Genomic DNA, 18,427 nt, shown 5'->3' with positions numbered 1-18,427 from the left:
GTATCTTTAGTTTTTGGATATATGCACACATTTTACAACAATGGAGGCATAGCTTGGTTTTATGACAAAATAAAACCCAAGCCAATTATCCAGCACCTTCTCATCTTGTCTTATTATACTAATCCATTATCCACAAATAAGTTATTGGGTAGCTTAATATGTACCTCAGAATATCTCTATTCTGTTTTCACATTCTTATGACCTTTGAATGTTTCTGGACTAAATCTTTCTCCTTTTTCCCCACAGCACTTACAAAATCCAGCAAATTTCCAAACAGCAGCAACCGAGCTGCTGGACTGGTGTGGTGACCCCCGAGCCTTCCAGCGTCCCTTCGAGCAAAGCCTGATGGGATGCCTAACGGTAAGTTGCCCACCCCCCTCTCTCCCTATGCTGTCTCATACTCAAAGGTTCAAGGACAAGGAGGAGGCCGCTAAAACAACTGCTGCAGTGGCTCTTTTCATAACTCCCTCAGGGATACAACAGAACTAATGTTTAGCTGCCTGATCTTCACTGAGGTCACTGGACAATAAAAAGCATTTGAGCTGCTGGAAACTACTAAGATTCAGTCACTTTATAGTGGCTTCTGTTACAGTTTGTGCTGTGGCTCATGAAATCGCCACACTGGAACACGAAAAGGACGAGTGCAAAAGCGTCCTCAAACCACAAAGCAATCAGTGCTCATAAGAAAATACAGTTTCAAACCCCGTAATTCCCCTACTTAAATGTCTGGGGGCTTTTGATTAATTGAATAATTAGTATCCCATGACATTTGAAAAAAAGAGACTAGACTGTTTTGAGACGTATACTGTAAACAAAGAAAAGATTTTGGCCGCAATTGAAACATTCACCAGAGTAATTTGCAAGCAGGGTTGCATATTTTGACTAGTTTTAATTATACATATCGAGGGCAGAGCTGTTTGTCTGCAATGCTGCACCAAACTGTCAAAAGAGGTAAATATGTAATTCCTTTACACTCTCAAGTTCAGTGTCTATTCAAAGGAATACCCCACCATAAATCTGTTTTGCATTTTGTCGAACACTAACCCCCTGTAGGACTGAAAGGTGGTCCTGAGAAGTCTGTTGCTTGCTCTCTCATGGAGGACAAAAGCTGTCAGCTCAGATTCGAAACAGTATCAAAATGTCCCTACAAACTTCTCAAATCATTCCTCACTCAGTAGTCCGCTGTCAATCCTATATCTAGCCTTTTTTTTTTAACCAAAAATGATCCTCTGTTTGTTGCTAGCATGGGTAGCTGTTTATGTTTGTTATCTAGCTAGCAACAAGATAAACAGCTAACTGCAGTAGCGACGATTTGAAGTTGTCCATTTAGCCATATTTTGGTATATTTTTGACAATATATAGTATTTGAAACATGCTGAACATTTAGAGGGTCAGCAGTGGTGGTTTATCACCCAACATATGCCTAAATACACAGCTTACACAGCATATGTTGCTAGTGTGGTTAGCTGTTTACATTTGTAGCATTGAACAACTACTAGCTTATGCTGCTAAGAAATGTAAACAGCTAAAGGTGCTAAACAACAAACTTTTTAGCTGTATTTTGGTGAACAGGCAGATTAGTGTTCTGAGGTGTCTTTTTTTTATAATGTTGGGGATCCATTGTAACTGTTTTGAATCTAAGCTGACTACAGCCTCCGTCTGCCAACAAAGGAGCAAACTACACACCACTCTGATGAGCCACTTTTCAAACCAACAGGGGGTGAGTACTGGTTGAAATGAGTTCATTTTTAATGGGGTATTCCTTGAATAAAACCCCCTTCAGAATTATTCAGTGTCAATGCAGACAGGAGAGGTGCTAAATAGAGGAATTATTCTCCATTTTCTACAAATTTTGGGCCAAGCACACAGTCAGCAGAACAATGGATGGACTGCGGATGTGTCACTCACCTGTCACCTTGGGCCATACTTAACATGCTCATTTCCATATTGCCTCCAGCAGTAGATAAGAGATACATATAGCTCGTGTTGGGTGCTATTTGTAAGCCACGCCGAGCAAGCGTAGCTACAGCGGGCAAAGGAACCCGAGAGATTTGCACTTGATCACCTCAGTGAAACCGCAGTGACACATCCCTCCATTCAAGTGATTGTTTGTGTTACTGCTTTAATGTGCAGCAGCAGGTGGCTTTTCCTCAATTTCGCCAATTCAATTTGTTTCCTGCCGTGAAAATCTCAAGGCTTTTCCTTTTAGTTTATGGGTTGTATAGACCTTGGCGTGAACCACACTGGGAGGGAGCACAGAGAATCTGATGTGATTGTGAAATTACCCGCTCTCAGACTGTAATGGTAAACACTTCACCCTGTTGCCTGCATGTTGGTATCTCAGTGCTGCCTCAGCATTGGCATTTGGTGATATCAGACAAACAACTAAATATTGTGTCATCAAGAGAAATTTGCTATGATATCAAACAAAACAACCTGCCAATGGGGAAAGGAAAAATAGCTTGATAAGATGTTTTTGTACTGTAGTATGCACACTGCAAAAAGGGCAAATCAGTAAAGTTGTAATGTTATCACACGTTATTTTAGATTAATTCAATCTCATGCAAGATAGATCATTTTCAAGCACCATTTGGCATGAAATTATTATACTTGTTTGAAGGTCACTGGTCTTGATTGTTCTTAATTAGATTTCAATCTATTTTTCATAGGTAGACAAGAAAAAAAATTGCATATAAACCTGTGTATGTTACAACCTCCAAATGAAGCCTTTGACCATCAGCTGTAAAGAGTCAGAATAACTCATTTTGTTATTAACTCCTAAATTAAACTGAATAAATAGACTAACGTAGTAAAGAAAGTTTCATTACTTATTTCAGGTTTTCTTTCTAACAGTATCAGCCTCAACTGTATTTATTTGTTTGCATTTTCATTGTGAGTATGTTAGCATGCTAACGTTACATTTAGCTCAAAGCATTGCTGGGCCAAGGTGCAGCCTCACAGAGATGTTAGCATGGCTGTAGACTTGTTGCTAGTGTGAAAGTCATACAGTGTTTCATAGGAGCTGGACTTTAAACTGGAAAATAAAATAATTTTGCTCTCCTTGGTGGCTGTTTTTTTTTTAAGACTAGCAAAGTTCTTTTTTTTTTTATTAGCTGAGCGTTAAGGTAAGCTCATAGGATTTGTCAAATAAATAAAATGTTGGATTTAAAGGCACATATTTGCTTTATAGTAGAAAATCCACCACAACTCCACTGACTGTGTACAATTTAAGTCCTGAAATTAGAACTACTTGTTGTAACTTCTTACACTAGAATTACCATTTAGCAAAATGTCCCTCACGAGTTTAGATTCTAATTAGGCAGCCCATACTCGTATATCTTTTTCTTAATGGGCAATTCCTATAAATAAAGGCCAGATATACACACACTGTTTTGGTGTCACGTCAAGACTATACTTACAGAAGATAATGATATGGTGCAGGCAGCAGTGTTCAGCTGTACTACCTCAGGGCTTGTCTTGAACTTCGGAGTGTGACAGCATGATCGCGGCTATGAAAAGCCAGGCAGGGAGAAGAATCTGTCTTGAGTGAGGCCCAGTGTGGTCCACACAGGCCTTAGTATGTCCTGAAGGTCTAAATGAATTGAGCGGTTCTCTTTGAGCTGATAATGGCGATGGTAAATCAAAGCAACGTGTGCCACATAAGGGTGATTTACATCGCCTCCTATGGCATGTGGATGTTTCTCTTAATGTTTCCTCTCAGTGGGCATCGATGCACTTGGGGCCTCATTCTCTTCTCATCTTGCTGTCCACTGGCTCATATGGAACTGTTAAACTTGTAGGGACTTTATCCCTTAAGTTCAAATGGATCTTTGATGCTGCCAAACTTCGCTCTTATGTAACAGCCAAAATCTGGGAAAATGTCAAGACAAAATGTTCAGTCCTCTGATGTGTTTAACTTCCAGGATGGGTCTGTATTCAATATGTTTTTTAAAATAATCTATACATGTAATTATCTATCTTTTAAAAATTAGAATTTAATACCCATGTCGGAACAATATCATTGATGTTTATATTACTGTTAGGTCTATTTGTTTTTGTTTTGTGTGTTCTGCACAATAAAAATCTGGCACCTCTAGCCCATGATGGTCTGTCATTACATGTATTTGAAGACAAGGCAAAGTAGCTTTATTTATACAACATATTTTAGAGCTTTACATAGAATAGAAGCAATAAGCAATAGAATTAGTAAGAAAAACCAGAATAAAATGAGATATTAAGACATAATGGATACAATGAAATGAGTGATACAAATGAAAATGAAATGCAAATAGACAATAATAACAGTAGAGCAGAAATACAATTACATTTACATTTACAGTTACGGTGCAGTCAATAAATTGTAAGTTGTCCCAAATGCAGCAAAGGAAATAAAAGTGCAGTAGAGAAACCAATCATGTCATGAGCACAGGAAAACAGAGTTTTTCATTTAGATTTGAGTCGGGGCGCATTTATCATTGGGAAGTCGGTCCCGTCTGTGTGCAGTGTAGTAACTAAAAGCAGCTTCACCCTGTTTGGTTCTAGCAGCACATTAAAATCTATTCTGTAGGTAACTGGTAGCCAGTGTAAAGATTGAAGAAGGGGAGTGACGTATTCAGTTCTTCTGGTTCCGGTTAGAACTCTGTCAGTAGAATTCTGCATGAGCTGAAGTTGTCTAGTGGGTGTTTTTGGAAAGACCAGACAAGAGAGAAGAGAGAGAGTCCAGCCTGCTGGAGATGAATGCACTTTGTTAGTTTAGCTTCTCTAAATCTTGTCAGGACATGAGACCTCTAACTCTCGATATTTATTTGAGGTGATAAGATGCAGATTTTTATTAAAAAAAGTTTTTTTGCTCTGGAAATAAAGCTTTGTGCTGCCTTGGAACTAGTGAGCATAGATTTGGCTTTTCTGTTCCTGGGAATTAAGAGAATAAAGATAATAACTGAGTTTAACTTCCAAAAACTAGCACACTCCAGCACTTCACAGATGCTGGACCAAAAATCAAACTTAAAGCAAGAGTGCGACAAAAGATCTTTACAATGTGCTAATAGCTCCCAGCAATGATCTTCATCAGGCACTGTCAAATCCTGCCTGACGAATATCTCAGATACAATACAATGCAATTACAATAAAATCATGTTGGCCATAAATCCTAAAAGCACCATTTCCTACAGTAATGTTAATCGACCTCTTGTCTTTATTACTGACCTGTATGTCTTAAAAATGCTTTATCTTAGAAAAACTATGTGTGATTAGTTATTTCCTCAGCAGGAATATTCTTCAGACCCCAATAGAATACAACACTGTCCTCAATGACTGATGCATGCTGTCATTGTGTTCAGGTGGTCAGCCGCGTAGCAGCGCAGCAGGGCTTCGACTTGGACCTGGGCTATCGGCTCCTGGCCGTGTGCGCTGCCAACAGGGACAAGTTCACTCCAAAATCAGCAGGTAAGACCAGAGTTTTCTCAACCGCCGTCTCAGGCCATCTGGCCATGCTGGCCTGTCCGGGCTCAAAGTTCCTGTCTGCATTTTTGGCATCTTTTCACAACACCCACCCTTTGCTACCGTAGACCGTAGAAGATCCCGATAATCCAGAGAAGTTACTGTTTTGGACAGCGAATCAAGTATGCCAAATGGTCACTGGCACATGTATGAATTCATGTCTTACACTTTAACTTGATTATTTGTTAGTTTCTTGCGAAGATTAAAAGAGACAAATGATGGCCGTCGATTGTTTTATTCCTCTCTGAATCATAAACCAAGCATCTCTATTTTAAATAACAATGCGAAATACCTTTTCCTTTTTCAACCTCACTGAACATTAAGCATCTCCCTCTAATATCTGCATAAACTTTCACTTCTTCACGTCACATCTCACTTCCAAACTTGTCCACAAAAGGGAGAACTACATCTGTATTTTCCTCTCCCGAGTTTCAGACAAAGTGCACACAGCAGAATCTTCCATTTGTCACACACGACAAAAAAAACTACTGTATCGGTGATGATGAGTTCCTGTTTTCATACATCTCCGTCATCTGGGTACCGTGATAGATGATTGGGACGGATGTAGACTGCTAAATGTTGTTATCAAGCTGGCGGGGAAAAAAAGCATGCTGAGGCACGACGGGAATGAAGATGTATAGGCTGTCAGCAGCTTGGGAAGATAACGGGAATATTTTGTGCTCTTTTACAGTTTTTGATTTGTGGTTTCCACCTGTCTTGGGTTACGCGGAGAAAAAAAAAAACGGGGGTTGTGCAATTGCTTCTGTGTGCTCGGCTTCTCCGCTGAGCCGTCTTAAGTCGCCTAGGACATCAAAGTCGGAGCCACATCTTGTTTGAATTTTCACTTGTGTTTGCCTTTTTCTGATTTATGGAGTTCATGGTTTTATATGTGGTTATGTGAGGCTTCATATCATGCAATGTCACTCTTGTGTCAGCCACAGGAGGGGAATCACTCTCCGCCTGCAATTAACTTACACCACCAAATGTTCTAATTCTACTTAATCCTAAATCAAATCTCAGGCCCTACTTTATGGGCTTAGATAAGATTGCCAATTGATTCTCTGTCTGAATAATTTCCTGCAACAGTAGTCATTTGGAAAGTGGCAAGTACTTGAGTTTAGGCAGAATCCCAAAGTGCATTTAATGGACAATTATGTACCTATATATGCATAAATATTTTGAGAGGAGAGGCCTGTAAAGAGAGGGATAGAGTCAGTGGAAACCGCTGCGGAGACTTTCTCCTGCAAAGCTCCCAGAAGCTCTTCAAGAGTTGAGGCCCCAGTCGAAGAGGCTGTTAAGGCGGAGAGGAAGCCCTCTCAGGCGGCCGAGGGAGATGGCTCTTAAACGACACTCCCACAGGGCCCCAGGGGAGGGACCCGCTCCCCGACATCCAGCGGGGGCCGTTGCTGAGCGACAGGGTAGGGAGCGTGTCACATGATGGGGCCGGCATGGCGGCGGGGTCAGTGTCCGCCGTTCACTGGGGAGACTTTTGAAAGAGCTGAAAACCAATCTGTGCGGAGGGGACATGGGATGAGGTGAATGTCATGTTTGATTGAATGCAGCGTCCTCTGCATAATGTTGTTTTAACGATAAGTCATTTAACCAAATCTCACAGATTTGCTGAACATGATTCAAGATGATGTTTCTGCTCACAGCTGAAAGCCCTTTTGAAACTCTCAGCTTTGTCATAAACACAGTGTGATGGTCAAAACAAGCTTTTTTAATGTTCTGGATAAGACAGGAAGAAACTGTTCCCTTATATTTGTTCCTTATCTCTGCTAACAAAAGGGGCTCGTGTCGGCCAAACCCTGGGAGTTTTCAAAGCAGGCAAGGTGTCCAGGGAGCATTTGAAGCCAAATCTTTCTCTCATAACCACCGTTCCACTCAGTCACATCACACATCTTGTAATCGGCTCTGAAAAGCAAGGTTTAAAGGAGAGGGTGGGGGGATCTCTGGCGGTTATGAGGGGGGCTGTCTGAAAACAGAGGACATTAGGTCAATGGATGAGCGCTAATAAGTAAATCAGATTTGCTGTCCCATTTTAACCAGGCCTAACTTGTCTTGGCTCTGACATGCGGCGTGCTGCAGCTATTACATTTCTGTTATGTCATCTAAATTCCTCTCTCCTGAACATGGGAGCAAATTGGGGGGGTTGGGGGGGTTGGGGGGGGGGGGGTTGTGCTGAGAGGAGGGCAGAGCTGATTTCAGCAGTAGGAAATCAATGTTCACAGTCAACTTACAGCTGAAACAGGTTGTAGCTTTGACAAATTGATTCATCATGAAACGCTTCCGACAGTTTAAGGTATTAGTTTGTTTTTTTTTCTCAGAAAAAGCTTATAAGGGCAAAACCCAGAGACACAGAGCTTGATCCTAATGATAGCAGTAATATGGATCTTCTCGCCTGAGGAAAACTTCATTATTACTTCCTATTGATTTTATCAGTTAGCATATATAAATCTGGATTTCAGCAAAGTGAGCAGTTTAGAGCTTTAGGTAGTGTTTGTTGTGTATTAAGTGTCTCTCTAACAGACTGGAAAACTCTACTCTACTCACAGTGTGCTTTAGTGAACTGTGCTACTGATCTCTTTAATAGATGTACTCACGGGGATTGGCCAGTTGTAGTCCCTTTTGCCTTTTTTTTTTTTTTTTTTTTTGCAGGCGGCCCACAATGCTCAGGCAGAACTGAGGGGGAGGGGCGTCTGTCTGCTAGTAGTGACCTCTTTGTGAATGAGATTAGCCTGCTCTATTAATCTGTGATTACTTGGACTGTCTTACCGCAGGGCAAAGCCACGCACGTAGAGCTGTGGTGACATCAAAGCACGGAGATCGCTCGCTCGGTGTGGATAAACTCATCAGGGCCTCCCCCCCTCTCTCTCTCTCTTTCTCTCCCTCCCTCTCTCTCTCTCCATCACAGGGGTACATTACAAGCCCTGTTAGGCCTATTTCATCAGTGTCACACCCCTCCTGCACAACTGTAGTGGTTCAGTCTGGTTCGAGAGAGTCGACAAAACGCTTAATCACGATTTTTCCTCCAAGAGGGTCAGAGTGGCACATTCCCGATTGTTTGCGCTTCAGCAAGCTCTTGGAATTCCTCAGCTCTAAAGAGTGAAAGGAGGCACCAACTTATAAAGCAGAAGGAGGAGGAGGTGGGGCGGCGGCGGCGGGGGAGCAGAGGCAGCCTTAAGTTTTTCAGCTCCTCGAGCCGTTCATTCTCTCATGTAACAAATGCCTGGTAAACCAGCTATTCAGCATGTAATTGGTTGGGCTTCAGCTCTCGCTCTGTCAGCCTGGGTTGTCTCTACACTTGTTTTTACACATGCAGGACCCATTTTCAGGTTTGATCCGCTGTGGCTTGCAGTTAACAGTGTCAGCATGAGAAAAAAAATAAATGAATTAAGCAGCACAGTTTTCGTCCTTTGTTTCATCTTGTTTGGTGTTTTTTTTTGGGGGGTGTTTTTTTTTTTTTTTTTTTGACAGTGGGAGTTTCATGATGAGATTACAGAAGGTGGTTTCTCAGTTTTCCAACTAGTTCAAGCATGAAGAAGCATAAGCCTGCGTAGGAGGGGATGTTGCGTTTGTTTGCAGTTGTACATACAGATTAGGTATCTATCTAGAATATCCCTCATAATGGAGCCGTCAGATCTACAATCTGCATGTACATCTCAATCCATCTTTTTTTTTGTCAAATGCAACTGAACAGTTGAATAACTGTCTTCAGGTAAAAGGAAAGAGCAGCTTTATCTCAAAGCCAGTAACTAATGTATTTCAAGATATTGATTTTTCTTTTTAAATGGAGATTCTTGAGGCAGAAAGTCTTACCTATTTCAAAGAAAGAAAAAAGAAAACAGTTAAGGTTAAGATAAACATTTTCAAGTGTGTCATAAAACTTTTACACTTTACACTGAAGTAGTTGATTTCTTTATTATGCCTGAGTGCAAATATAATGTACATTTCCTCTAAACTGTTGCCTGAAGAGCTGATCATACAGCAGCTTTTACCGAGCCTTCCAGTGAAGTGGTGCTTAACACACGGAGGTCAGACATGTTGCCACCGAGCTGTGGAAAGGTCTCAGATTCTCCACACAATACAGGGGTCAGACACACACACACACACACACACACACAGAGAGAGAGAGGCCTGCAGGGCTGTAATTTCTCTTCTCAGAGCTTTCCTCACCAACATGTTTTGTCTCTTCTCTTGGTGTATTTCAACATATAGTTTAGCTGTGGCTTTTCCTAAATAGAAAATAACACAGACTCTAAAAGCATTGTTGGTGGCCTAGACCGTGTGTGTCTGTCAGCAGGAATTGGATCAAATTAAACACTGTATTTAAGAAATACACAGGCATTTGTTAATCTGATATAGATGCAGATTTAAGACAGAATTGGAAGTGTAATTTCAGAGAGATATGAGGCGATGAGCCGTGGCTCCTCAAGTGGTGTCTGCTCTTATTTTAGTCCAACACACGAGTGAGTGTTCACTTACTCCACCTACTGCATAAACGTATAACTTTACTTCTACTTGTGGCATGCATTATAACCGCCGGAGGTCTATGACTCTACCTGAAAAATAGATATTCTGAATAAGATGAGTTCATATGAGTGATTCATTCATTCTTGTTGTGATCAAACCTCTGGAAAACATTTTTTTTTTTATAATTGTGTGGCATCATTTTAATAAAGCTGCGTGTCACTTTATTCAAACTCGAGCCACTGTGTTTTTACACCTTCACCGTTACATCAAATGGAAAGATTTTAAATGTAATGTGCATCATTTTACATACATTACTTTTCCAAAATTCAGTGCAATTGGATCCTTGCCAGAATATATGAAATACAGTTACATGGATTTAAAATAAACAGCTGGACCCACCACTTTTCACACCAGGGTTTATAATGTTAAAGGCTGTGTACTGTGTGTGCACCTGATTCTTAGAAATATATGAATGTCACAAAAGCTGTAAATCTACACTGTGTCCACTTTGGACAATTCTTGTGTTTTATACCATATGATGACTGTATGTGAAGTCTTCCAGTCGGCTATGATTGATGTGTTAACTTGCAGGAGGGGTGCAGGGCTGTAAGTCACCCACCGTGCACTCAGCTGATAGTAAATACCAGGAGAGCAAATACAGACAGGAGAGACCAGAGATAAGAGCTGTTCAGCTTGTCTGTCCTTCCTCCCTTAGTTGTACCACTTATCATGTCTGCGGCAGTGGGGGTGGGGGGGGGGGGTGATTGGTGGTGTCTTCAGCCACTCCATATGGCTCTGTAATTTACTGCGCAACAAAATCAGATGTTTGCACATTAATATTAATTTAAATTGTAGCTCGCGCCTCTAATTAAATGCGTATTATTGTATTTTAGCCACAGATGAGTTGCACTAATTTAACACCTGAATTGACTCGCTGCTGGTGAGTGCAAGTACTTTTATTTGCAGATGACAATAGATGCTCCAGACTGCCTCAGGTGGCGTGTCTGCCCACAGTTTACGTGTTTTCTAGGTGTGTAATTGTTTCTCCAAAAGCTTAACTCGGGCTCGTGTGTGCTGATAGACAAATGTGGTCTAATTGGCCCCTCCCTCTCTGATTCCACCCTCTGCGCATCAGGAAGCCACAATACCCAGCCTCTTCCTCCTCCCTCCTCCCTTCTCCTCCTCGTCCTCCATGCTCCTTAATTACAATGACTAGTTTGATGGATTAAGTCGACTGTATGCAAAGACAAGGTTTGGGGGCTGAAATCACTGCTTAATGTACCCACCTGAACCGCTGCTATCGCCGCTTTTCTGCAGCACTTGCGGTGCATAGCATAACAAATGTTGCTTTAAATGAATTGATTGAGGCTTCTTTTACTCGTCGCTCTGGACCCAGGCCAAGATACAGGCTGTCTAGCACATTAGGCACCACCCCCCTTTGCAAGTTTGAAATGTGAGCTGCCTGCATTTTTTTTTTTTTTTCCCTCTCCTCCCCTCCCCTCCTCCCCTCCCCTCCCCTCCCCTCCCCTCCCATCCCATCCCCTCCCCTCCCCTCCCTCTCTCCCTTCTGGCGAAGTGGCTGTGGCTGCTTCTGTGTGATGTGTGTATTGGGAGAGCAAGCAATGGATCACTAGACAGAAAAAGAAGATACATCAATAACAGCTGCATACATCCGAGGTGAGGAGATAAGCATTTGGTTCTCTCTCTCTCCCTCTCTGCCTGTCCTGTCACCCCCCCACCCCACCCCACCCCCACCCTCTCTCCCTCTTTCTCTCTCCCCCTGCCCCCCCCCCCCCCCCCCCCCCCCCCCCCCCCCCCCCCCTCCTCTCCCCAGCCCCTCTCTGTCTTTAACCCTTTACTGCTGCAGGAGCCGGCTCCTGATTTTTGCTAAATTATTTGTGACGATACGTACCTTTCTTCTTCTCTGACGAAAAACGTGTGTGTCCTCCTGTTCTCCTCATGGCTGTTGGTGCTGTACGAAGTTGCCTGTTTTTTCTTTTTTTTTTTTTTTTTTTCTTTACAGCTTATCCCTGTTTTTCCTCTCATTGTCTCTGGGGTATTTGTTGCTTGAGTGCAAAGAAGCCGGTGGCAAGTACAGCAGGAGCCCATTAGCAATGACTCCATCTGTGATTGGTTTTGCCTGCGAAACAGAGAGAGCAGCCATGAATAATTGATGTGTATTGTGCAGTCAGTCACTGGACACGCAGGGAGAGAGGAGAGGAAAACAGAGAGAAGCTGCTGCCCTGAGACACCGAGGGAAACAAGGGGGAAGAGGGAGGGTGGGGGGGAGAGGAAGAATGTTAGAGAGGAGAGAGGAAGGTGGGAGGGATAGAGAGACACAGAGAAAGAGCTTTAAAATAGCTGCTGGCTTCAGTAGTGCAGAGATTAAGGCTGCCCTGTATCGCCTTTGTTCTGCTGTTGCAGATTCATGCTCAAAAGTGTTTCTAGACACATGAGTCCCCCTTTTTTTTCTGTGAAGTGAAGAGTGAGCAATAAGCAGGGACATTGCTGGAGTTAGTCTGGTTGAAATGCGGGTGGCATTCTAGACATGGAGGGGGTTACGGAGGGGGAGTCTGTGTCACTGTGAATAGGACAGAGCGGCGAAGCTGTGAGCTGTCAAAAGGAGGAGACAACAGTTAAAGAGGGTTGAGTTTGCAGGGGGTGTATTCAGTGACAAGAGGGAAGGTGGATCTGCTGCTGCTGCTACTGCTGCTGAGAGGAACTTCATATTATTTCACCCCTGGGGGGGCTTGGTGGGTGCAGGCAGGCACCCTGCCACGTCTTAAACTAACGGAATGGGGTTTGACAGTATGACGAGTGCCTCGCAGCGCCCTCCGTGATAGAGTTGCAACAGCTGACTGCTGCATTTGACCCACTTACAGCTCACACAGAAGGGGTCAAAACGGCCTTGATTATCTCTCTGAGTCGAGCTGACCTACTTGAGGCGGCGTTTTCCGCGAGACTCTTGGCAGTTTATCACACCCCACTCCCCTTGGTGCCACACAGCACAACCAGCCAGACTCTCTGCAGAGACACGCACAGATTTTCCCCAATGTAGGAATTCACTGGTTTGAGTGATTCAATGTTTCTCATGGTCGCGTCGTATTCTGAGTTTTTTTGTTTTTTTTTTTTTGAACCGGAGCAACAGGTTTAATTTTCAGACATTTTACTGCACTGAGATGCTAACAAGCATCTGTTTTGTTCATGCTGAAAACTACTATCAGAAATCTTATCAAATACAATCTGTCTGTGCTTAAAATGTGGCTCTGAAAGCTTTGTAGCTTCCAAACGTCCATAGAAACCTCTCAAGCCCGTCCTGCAGCACAACCCACGTCTCAATCGTCGATCCATATGTTAATGTCACTTCACAGCTAAATAAACTACATCCGACGCACTCTTTCATCTAAAATCTCCACTCGTACCCAAACACCCATTGGTAGATCGCACTGACCAGAGCAACAGAGCAATGATGGAGAAGTGCACAACATGACATTTTGATAAGTTGCAAACTTTTCAGAGCCACTTTTGAAACAACAGATGAATTTTGGGTGGCATATTCCTTTAATGAATGAGTTTCTGTTGAGACAGAAAGTCAGCTGGTGTACTTATTTCCTCTCCTGACCTCACTTGAGAATCATATTCTGGCGAGTTGGCTTCCTTATTATTCGCTTTGCTTCCGGTCCACTGAGAAGGGTTTTGTTTAGCTGCACAGTTAAGTCCCGGTTTGGGCGATTATGATTGTTTTTTCTTCTTCCTAAAATGTGTCTGAGGGACTGTTCCCAACATGCTAAGACAAGAGAGGTTTTGCAACAGGCGGTGTTGGTAAAGAGATGTCTGGCTTCCTGTACAGTAGTCCACAGTTCCAACTATTCATTACTGTTGTTTTGTCATCTTCACTGAATCTCTTGTTCTCCGTTTTGGAGATGGTTTTTTCTTTAACCACCAAGCTGTGAAATTGCACTGACCTTTTTCTTTGAACTTTCTCCATAAAGTCCCAAATCAGAATAACAGCATTCGCCAATGCAGGGGCAGCTGATGCCGTTTGTGTACTTGCAAAACATGCGGGCTCTTTTCATGTGACTTTAATGAAAGAATATCCAGCTATTTTTTTTTTTGATCATCCAATCAAATCCAAAATAGGATTTTGATCACATTTGATACTGGATCCTGCAAAGATCAGGTTTTAAATTGTGATTGTAATTAAGGACAGTCTGGGTCAGCACCAGTGAACCATGTATAATGCTATTTTTAACGAAGCTCAAATAGCCCTGCTTCACTGGAAGTTAATATGAAAATCCAGTGACGTGGTGAAATTGAAGAAGTTTTGGTGAAGAAAAAAAGAAAACCCCAGCGTGCTTCAAAGCCGTAGAGAAGAGAGCAGTCGTATGAATTTGTCACAAAAAGTGCGATGTGGTCTTTGATAAACCGAGGTTTAAAATTGCACTGAAATGCCAGGTGTAACCGTAGGTGGAACATTTCCTCTTTTTTTTCCTCCTCACATCAAAGGGGGACACGAGCACGTCCGCCTACTTGTTTTTCTAAATGTAAGTCCTTAAGAGAACAAACAACAGCAACCAAACGCAGACTTCAGTGGGAGCGCTGTTATTTGATCTTAATTCGTGATCAATCCTGAAGGTGAAAAAAATCCTACTTCTTTTTTTTTCTATCTTTTTTTTTTGTCAGCTGTGGATTAGGTGTCAGAGTGTAGAGCAGTGGAAAGCTCCTGACTTGATCTGAGAGCGAGTTACCTTCTGCAGAAAGGGAGTAAAGGCGTTCACCCGATCCTGTATACGTGTCGCTCAGACAGTCTGAAAGCAGGGAGGGAGATCTGCTTCTGTAACTGGTGAAGAGACACCAACGATAATGTGAGGAAGCACCTACGGGTGACACAGTGTTGGTCGATGATGAAGCAGCGCATTAAAGGGGCATTAAGTAATCTGTTACCTCTATCGACCTCTATAGGTGAACAGCAGAGATTCATCAATAGAACTTAATTCCTCTTTCACAGGCCTGAAGCGCAAATGACACACCTTTCAGTGTCTGCAAAGATGAACTGCTGAAACCTACTTACACTTCTAGTCACATGTGATCAATAGTGATAGAAAAGAGCATGTTCATTAATCGGAATAAAAACAATAACAAATAATAATACTTTTTAGCATTCATAGCAGCAAAAATCCTTAAACTACCTGCACTGGATATTATCGTCATTTTGTACCATGGCACAGTAAAACTATTTTTAAAAAAAAGTTTTTTGTTTCAATTCCATTATATCCATAATTTTGTTTCTTTCAAGATAAGTAAGTTCAGTCATTCTCTGCAAGGCGAATTACAACCTGATAGAGTTCCCAACCATCCAGCCACCTCACAAGTTTGTATGAACACAGGAGCGAGTCCTAATGAAATGTCTGTTGTCATTCACTGCATATCTTAGAAATGTTTGTAAAGTTCAGTAAAAATGTAAAATTTGAACCCTACAGAAACCAGCTGCTGCAGGAGGTGTCAGTCTGACTCAGGTACCTGCTGTGTGTTGAAGTGCTGCACAGAAAACCCATAAACACTGGCTGAATCCAACCCAACCATCCCCATCACAGTCCCTCATGCATTATGTCCTCACGCTGAACTGTGTCGACATACTGTGCTGTACGTCGGAATGACATCATTTTTGGTTGGTCATTTAGAAAAAGCTACATGGCTGCTGTTGTGTTTGTCTGTTTGAGTTCCACGGTATGAAGCATGTCACACATGTCGTTTCATCATCCTGCCTGCGGTCATAATTCAACACTGATGTTCTCGGCTGTTCATCGAAGGCATTATGAATCTTAAGTTTACACCCTGCTCCTCTTGGTGACTTGCATGTTAATTACACCCCCACTTTTCCATTTCGGTGAAACAGCAGTTAGCAGAAGTTGTGAACAAAGCTTGTGTCGGAGTCAGAATAAAGTGATGAAAGTTTAATGATCACTGTAAGGAAACTGGGACAACAAGCATAGTTGAGAATATAGCAAATGGCTTGTTATTTACAGTGAACAAAAGCAAGTATCAGTATCAGTTTCAATACTTCTGTATAGAATGGCAAAAAAAAAATGGAATATGCAAAGATATGTGAAAGTGATATAGATTTTAATGTTATTTGTATATGGGCAAAGATAATAAGACTGAATGAAATAAATTAAAAACGTTATATACACTATAAAATAGATTTAAAAACCAAAAGAAATCCAATTTGAAGCAACGAGACGTGTAAGGGAAAATGAAAACATACACATTACCTGCAAAATGTATATTGTTTTATGAAGTCTGCCTAAGGCCATACATAATGTATGCACAGAGATGTTCTGATCTCAGCTTGCTCAGAGAAGTGAATGAAGTCTCATTGTTCAGATTTGGCCAGAGTGTTCATGATGAGGATGCTATTTATTCAAATCCTGATTTGTTGCACATATGGATGACTCTAATGAGCCTAGAGGGGTGCCAGGACTCGACCCAGGCTCCTCCAGTGTCTGTTTCTACTGTACTTCTAAAGGGAGGCTTTGACACCAGGCCCACTGTGAGAAGGTCACAGGTGAATCAGCCACCAGCGTATGCCGCCGTGACACTACCGGCCCTGCCCAGCACCCTGAGGTGGGCACTAGTCTGGGCACATCTGCTCTGTGCCTAATTAGTATCATTGTAGACAAGAGCTTAAGGCTGGGCCTTCATTAATAGCAGCCTGTTGCTCGGGGAAACAGTCTGGCTCCAATAAGCCGCTTCTTTGCAGGTCTGCTCATCTGATAATCTGGTTGCAGAAGTGTATGGTTAATAACACACTCTGTGCTGGTGCAGTTTGCCTTACAGAGCAGTGTGGACAGGTGAAAGGGGCATCTTTTAGCCAATCTCATTTCAGAGCTTGTACTAATTTATCTTGTGTAAGGTAAAAAAAAGTTTCAGCTCCTTAATTACATTTTTGCTGACTGTTTTCAAATGCATATACTCATTTCCGTATATAATGAAAATAGGATAGCAAACTCCTAAAATGTGATTTGAGCAGTCCATAACAGAGAAAAACTTTATTTGTGTAGCAACTGTAAAAACCTTAAGAAAATGCAGGATAAAACAAGAAGTAAGGATGTAGAATTAAAGGTAACAAAAATAAGAGCAAGGGAAGAAGACAAAAGAATAAGATAAGGATCAAGTCTGCATTAAGTCAAGTTACATTATCACTATGTGATCACGCACGCCTGACTTTTCAGTTCAAGTTGCGTTTAATTCAAAAATCTAAAACACAATGGCGTCGGTTACAAAATGGTCCGATGTTACGACCTCAGACACTTTGACAAAGTTGTTGCCAGATTTCAGTTCCTGAATTAAGACATAAAGATGTAGGTTTGGAAGGAGTTTTGCTTCCAATCAGCTTACTGTAGCAGGGAGCGACATACAGGAGCAGATTGGAGACTGAATGTTGGGTCGGGGGAGATGTTTGGCTTTAACGCACAGGGAATTAATTCTCACCAGGGGGTGAAATGCTATAGATTTCCACCTTCATGCTTTACAGGGACAGGGAATGGCATGCCCTGTTTTTAATGAAGAGATTTGTTGCATGTGCCAAGAGAGATTATCTTTTAAAACACTGGCCTGCGTAGGCGAGGGTTGGTTCCTGTGTAACCATGACCAAGAAATGACGGTCGGAGTGATGAGAGCTGACTAAATCATCTTGAGATTGTGGCATATATTGTATCTTGTTCCAGTTGGTATTCAGTTAGTGCCAAGTGGATTTCCTTTGAGATATAAAGTATTATCTTCATCTGGAATCTGGGAACACAGATTTTATTTGAGGATAAATGTCTTATCTTTGGCATTTTTGATTTCTATTTAGAAATCCTGCATTTTTTTTATGCATATATACGTAGAAATTTGCATCACAAAGTGGTTAGCTGGATATTTTAATACTAAAGTTATTATGACAGCAGAAGTGGGAGGTTAAGAGGAACAGCTTTCCTATCCTTCAGTAATACAGTGTTTAGAGGTTTTTGGTATTGCAACAGAAGAACACAGGATGTCAAAACAGCAACCCAGAAACACCAAATCCGTGGCATTTTCTTTTTCTCCGTGTGCCGCTTGCCTCCACATGGCCACATATGCTTGTGGCCTCAGTAAAAACCTCTCTGGCCCCCCCACCCCACCCACCCCCCTTCTCCTTGCTGGATGGACATGGCACGACATTGCGGCCATGTGGCCAGCAGGAGGCTGTATTTAAGCAGGGGCAGCTCTGAAATGGGCCATAAAACCTAGCCAGCAAGTCTGGCTCCCCATGAGGCAACGGGCCTAAGTACTCATTGACAAGACTCCAACATCACTGACTTCCCAGAGAGAGAGCAGCAGAGGAAATAATGCAAGAGAGAAAAAAAAAAAAAAAAGCAGCAGACAAAGATGAGGTGCAGACAGGAGGCAGTTGTCTGGCCTAGATAAACGGGCT

General features: G+C 42.2%; 1 protein-coding gene across 3 annotated transcripts in view; it reads left to right on the top strand.

Moving 5' to 3' along the window:
* Nucleotides 1-18,427, top strand: part of LOC130161981 (zinc finger MIZ domain-containing protein 1-like) — a 113,922-nt gene that overhangs the window by 78,217 nt on the left and 17,278 nt on the right. Inside the window, exons 4-5 of one of the 3 annotated variants that reach the window (XM_056365394.1) lie at nucleotides 247-360; nucleotides 5,340-5,445. In XM_056365394.1, coding sequence (XP_056221369.1) covers nucleotides 247-360; nucleotides 5,340-5,445 — 220 coding nt within the window. Of the gene's footprint in view, nucleotides 1-246; nucleotides 361-5,339; nucleotides 5,446-11,535; nucleotides 11,650-15,464; nucleotides 15,489-18,427 lie in introns of those variants that run through there. The other 2 variants (XM_056365396.1, XM_056365397.1) reach the window with 2 other exon arrangements.

This window comes from Seriola aureovittata, chromosome 21, assembly GCF_021018895.1.
Source record: "Seriola aureovittata isolate HTS-2021-v1 ecotype China chromosome 21, ASM2101889v1, whole genome shotgun sequence".
Lineage (NCBI taxonomy): Eukaryota > Metazoa > Chordata > Actinopteri > Carangiformes > Carangidae > Seriola > Seriola aureovittata.
The sequence above is the reverse complement of the archived record's forward strand: the minus strand, read 5'-3'. Positions and strand labels throughout refer to the sequence as shown.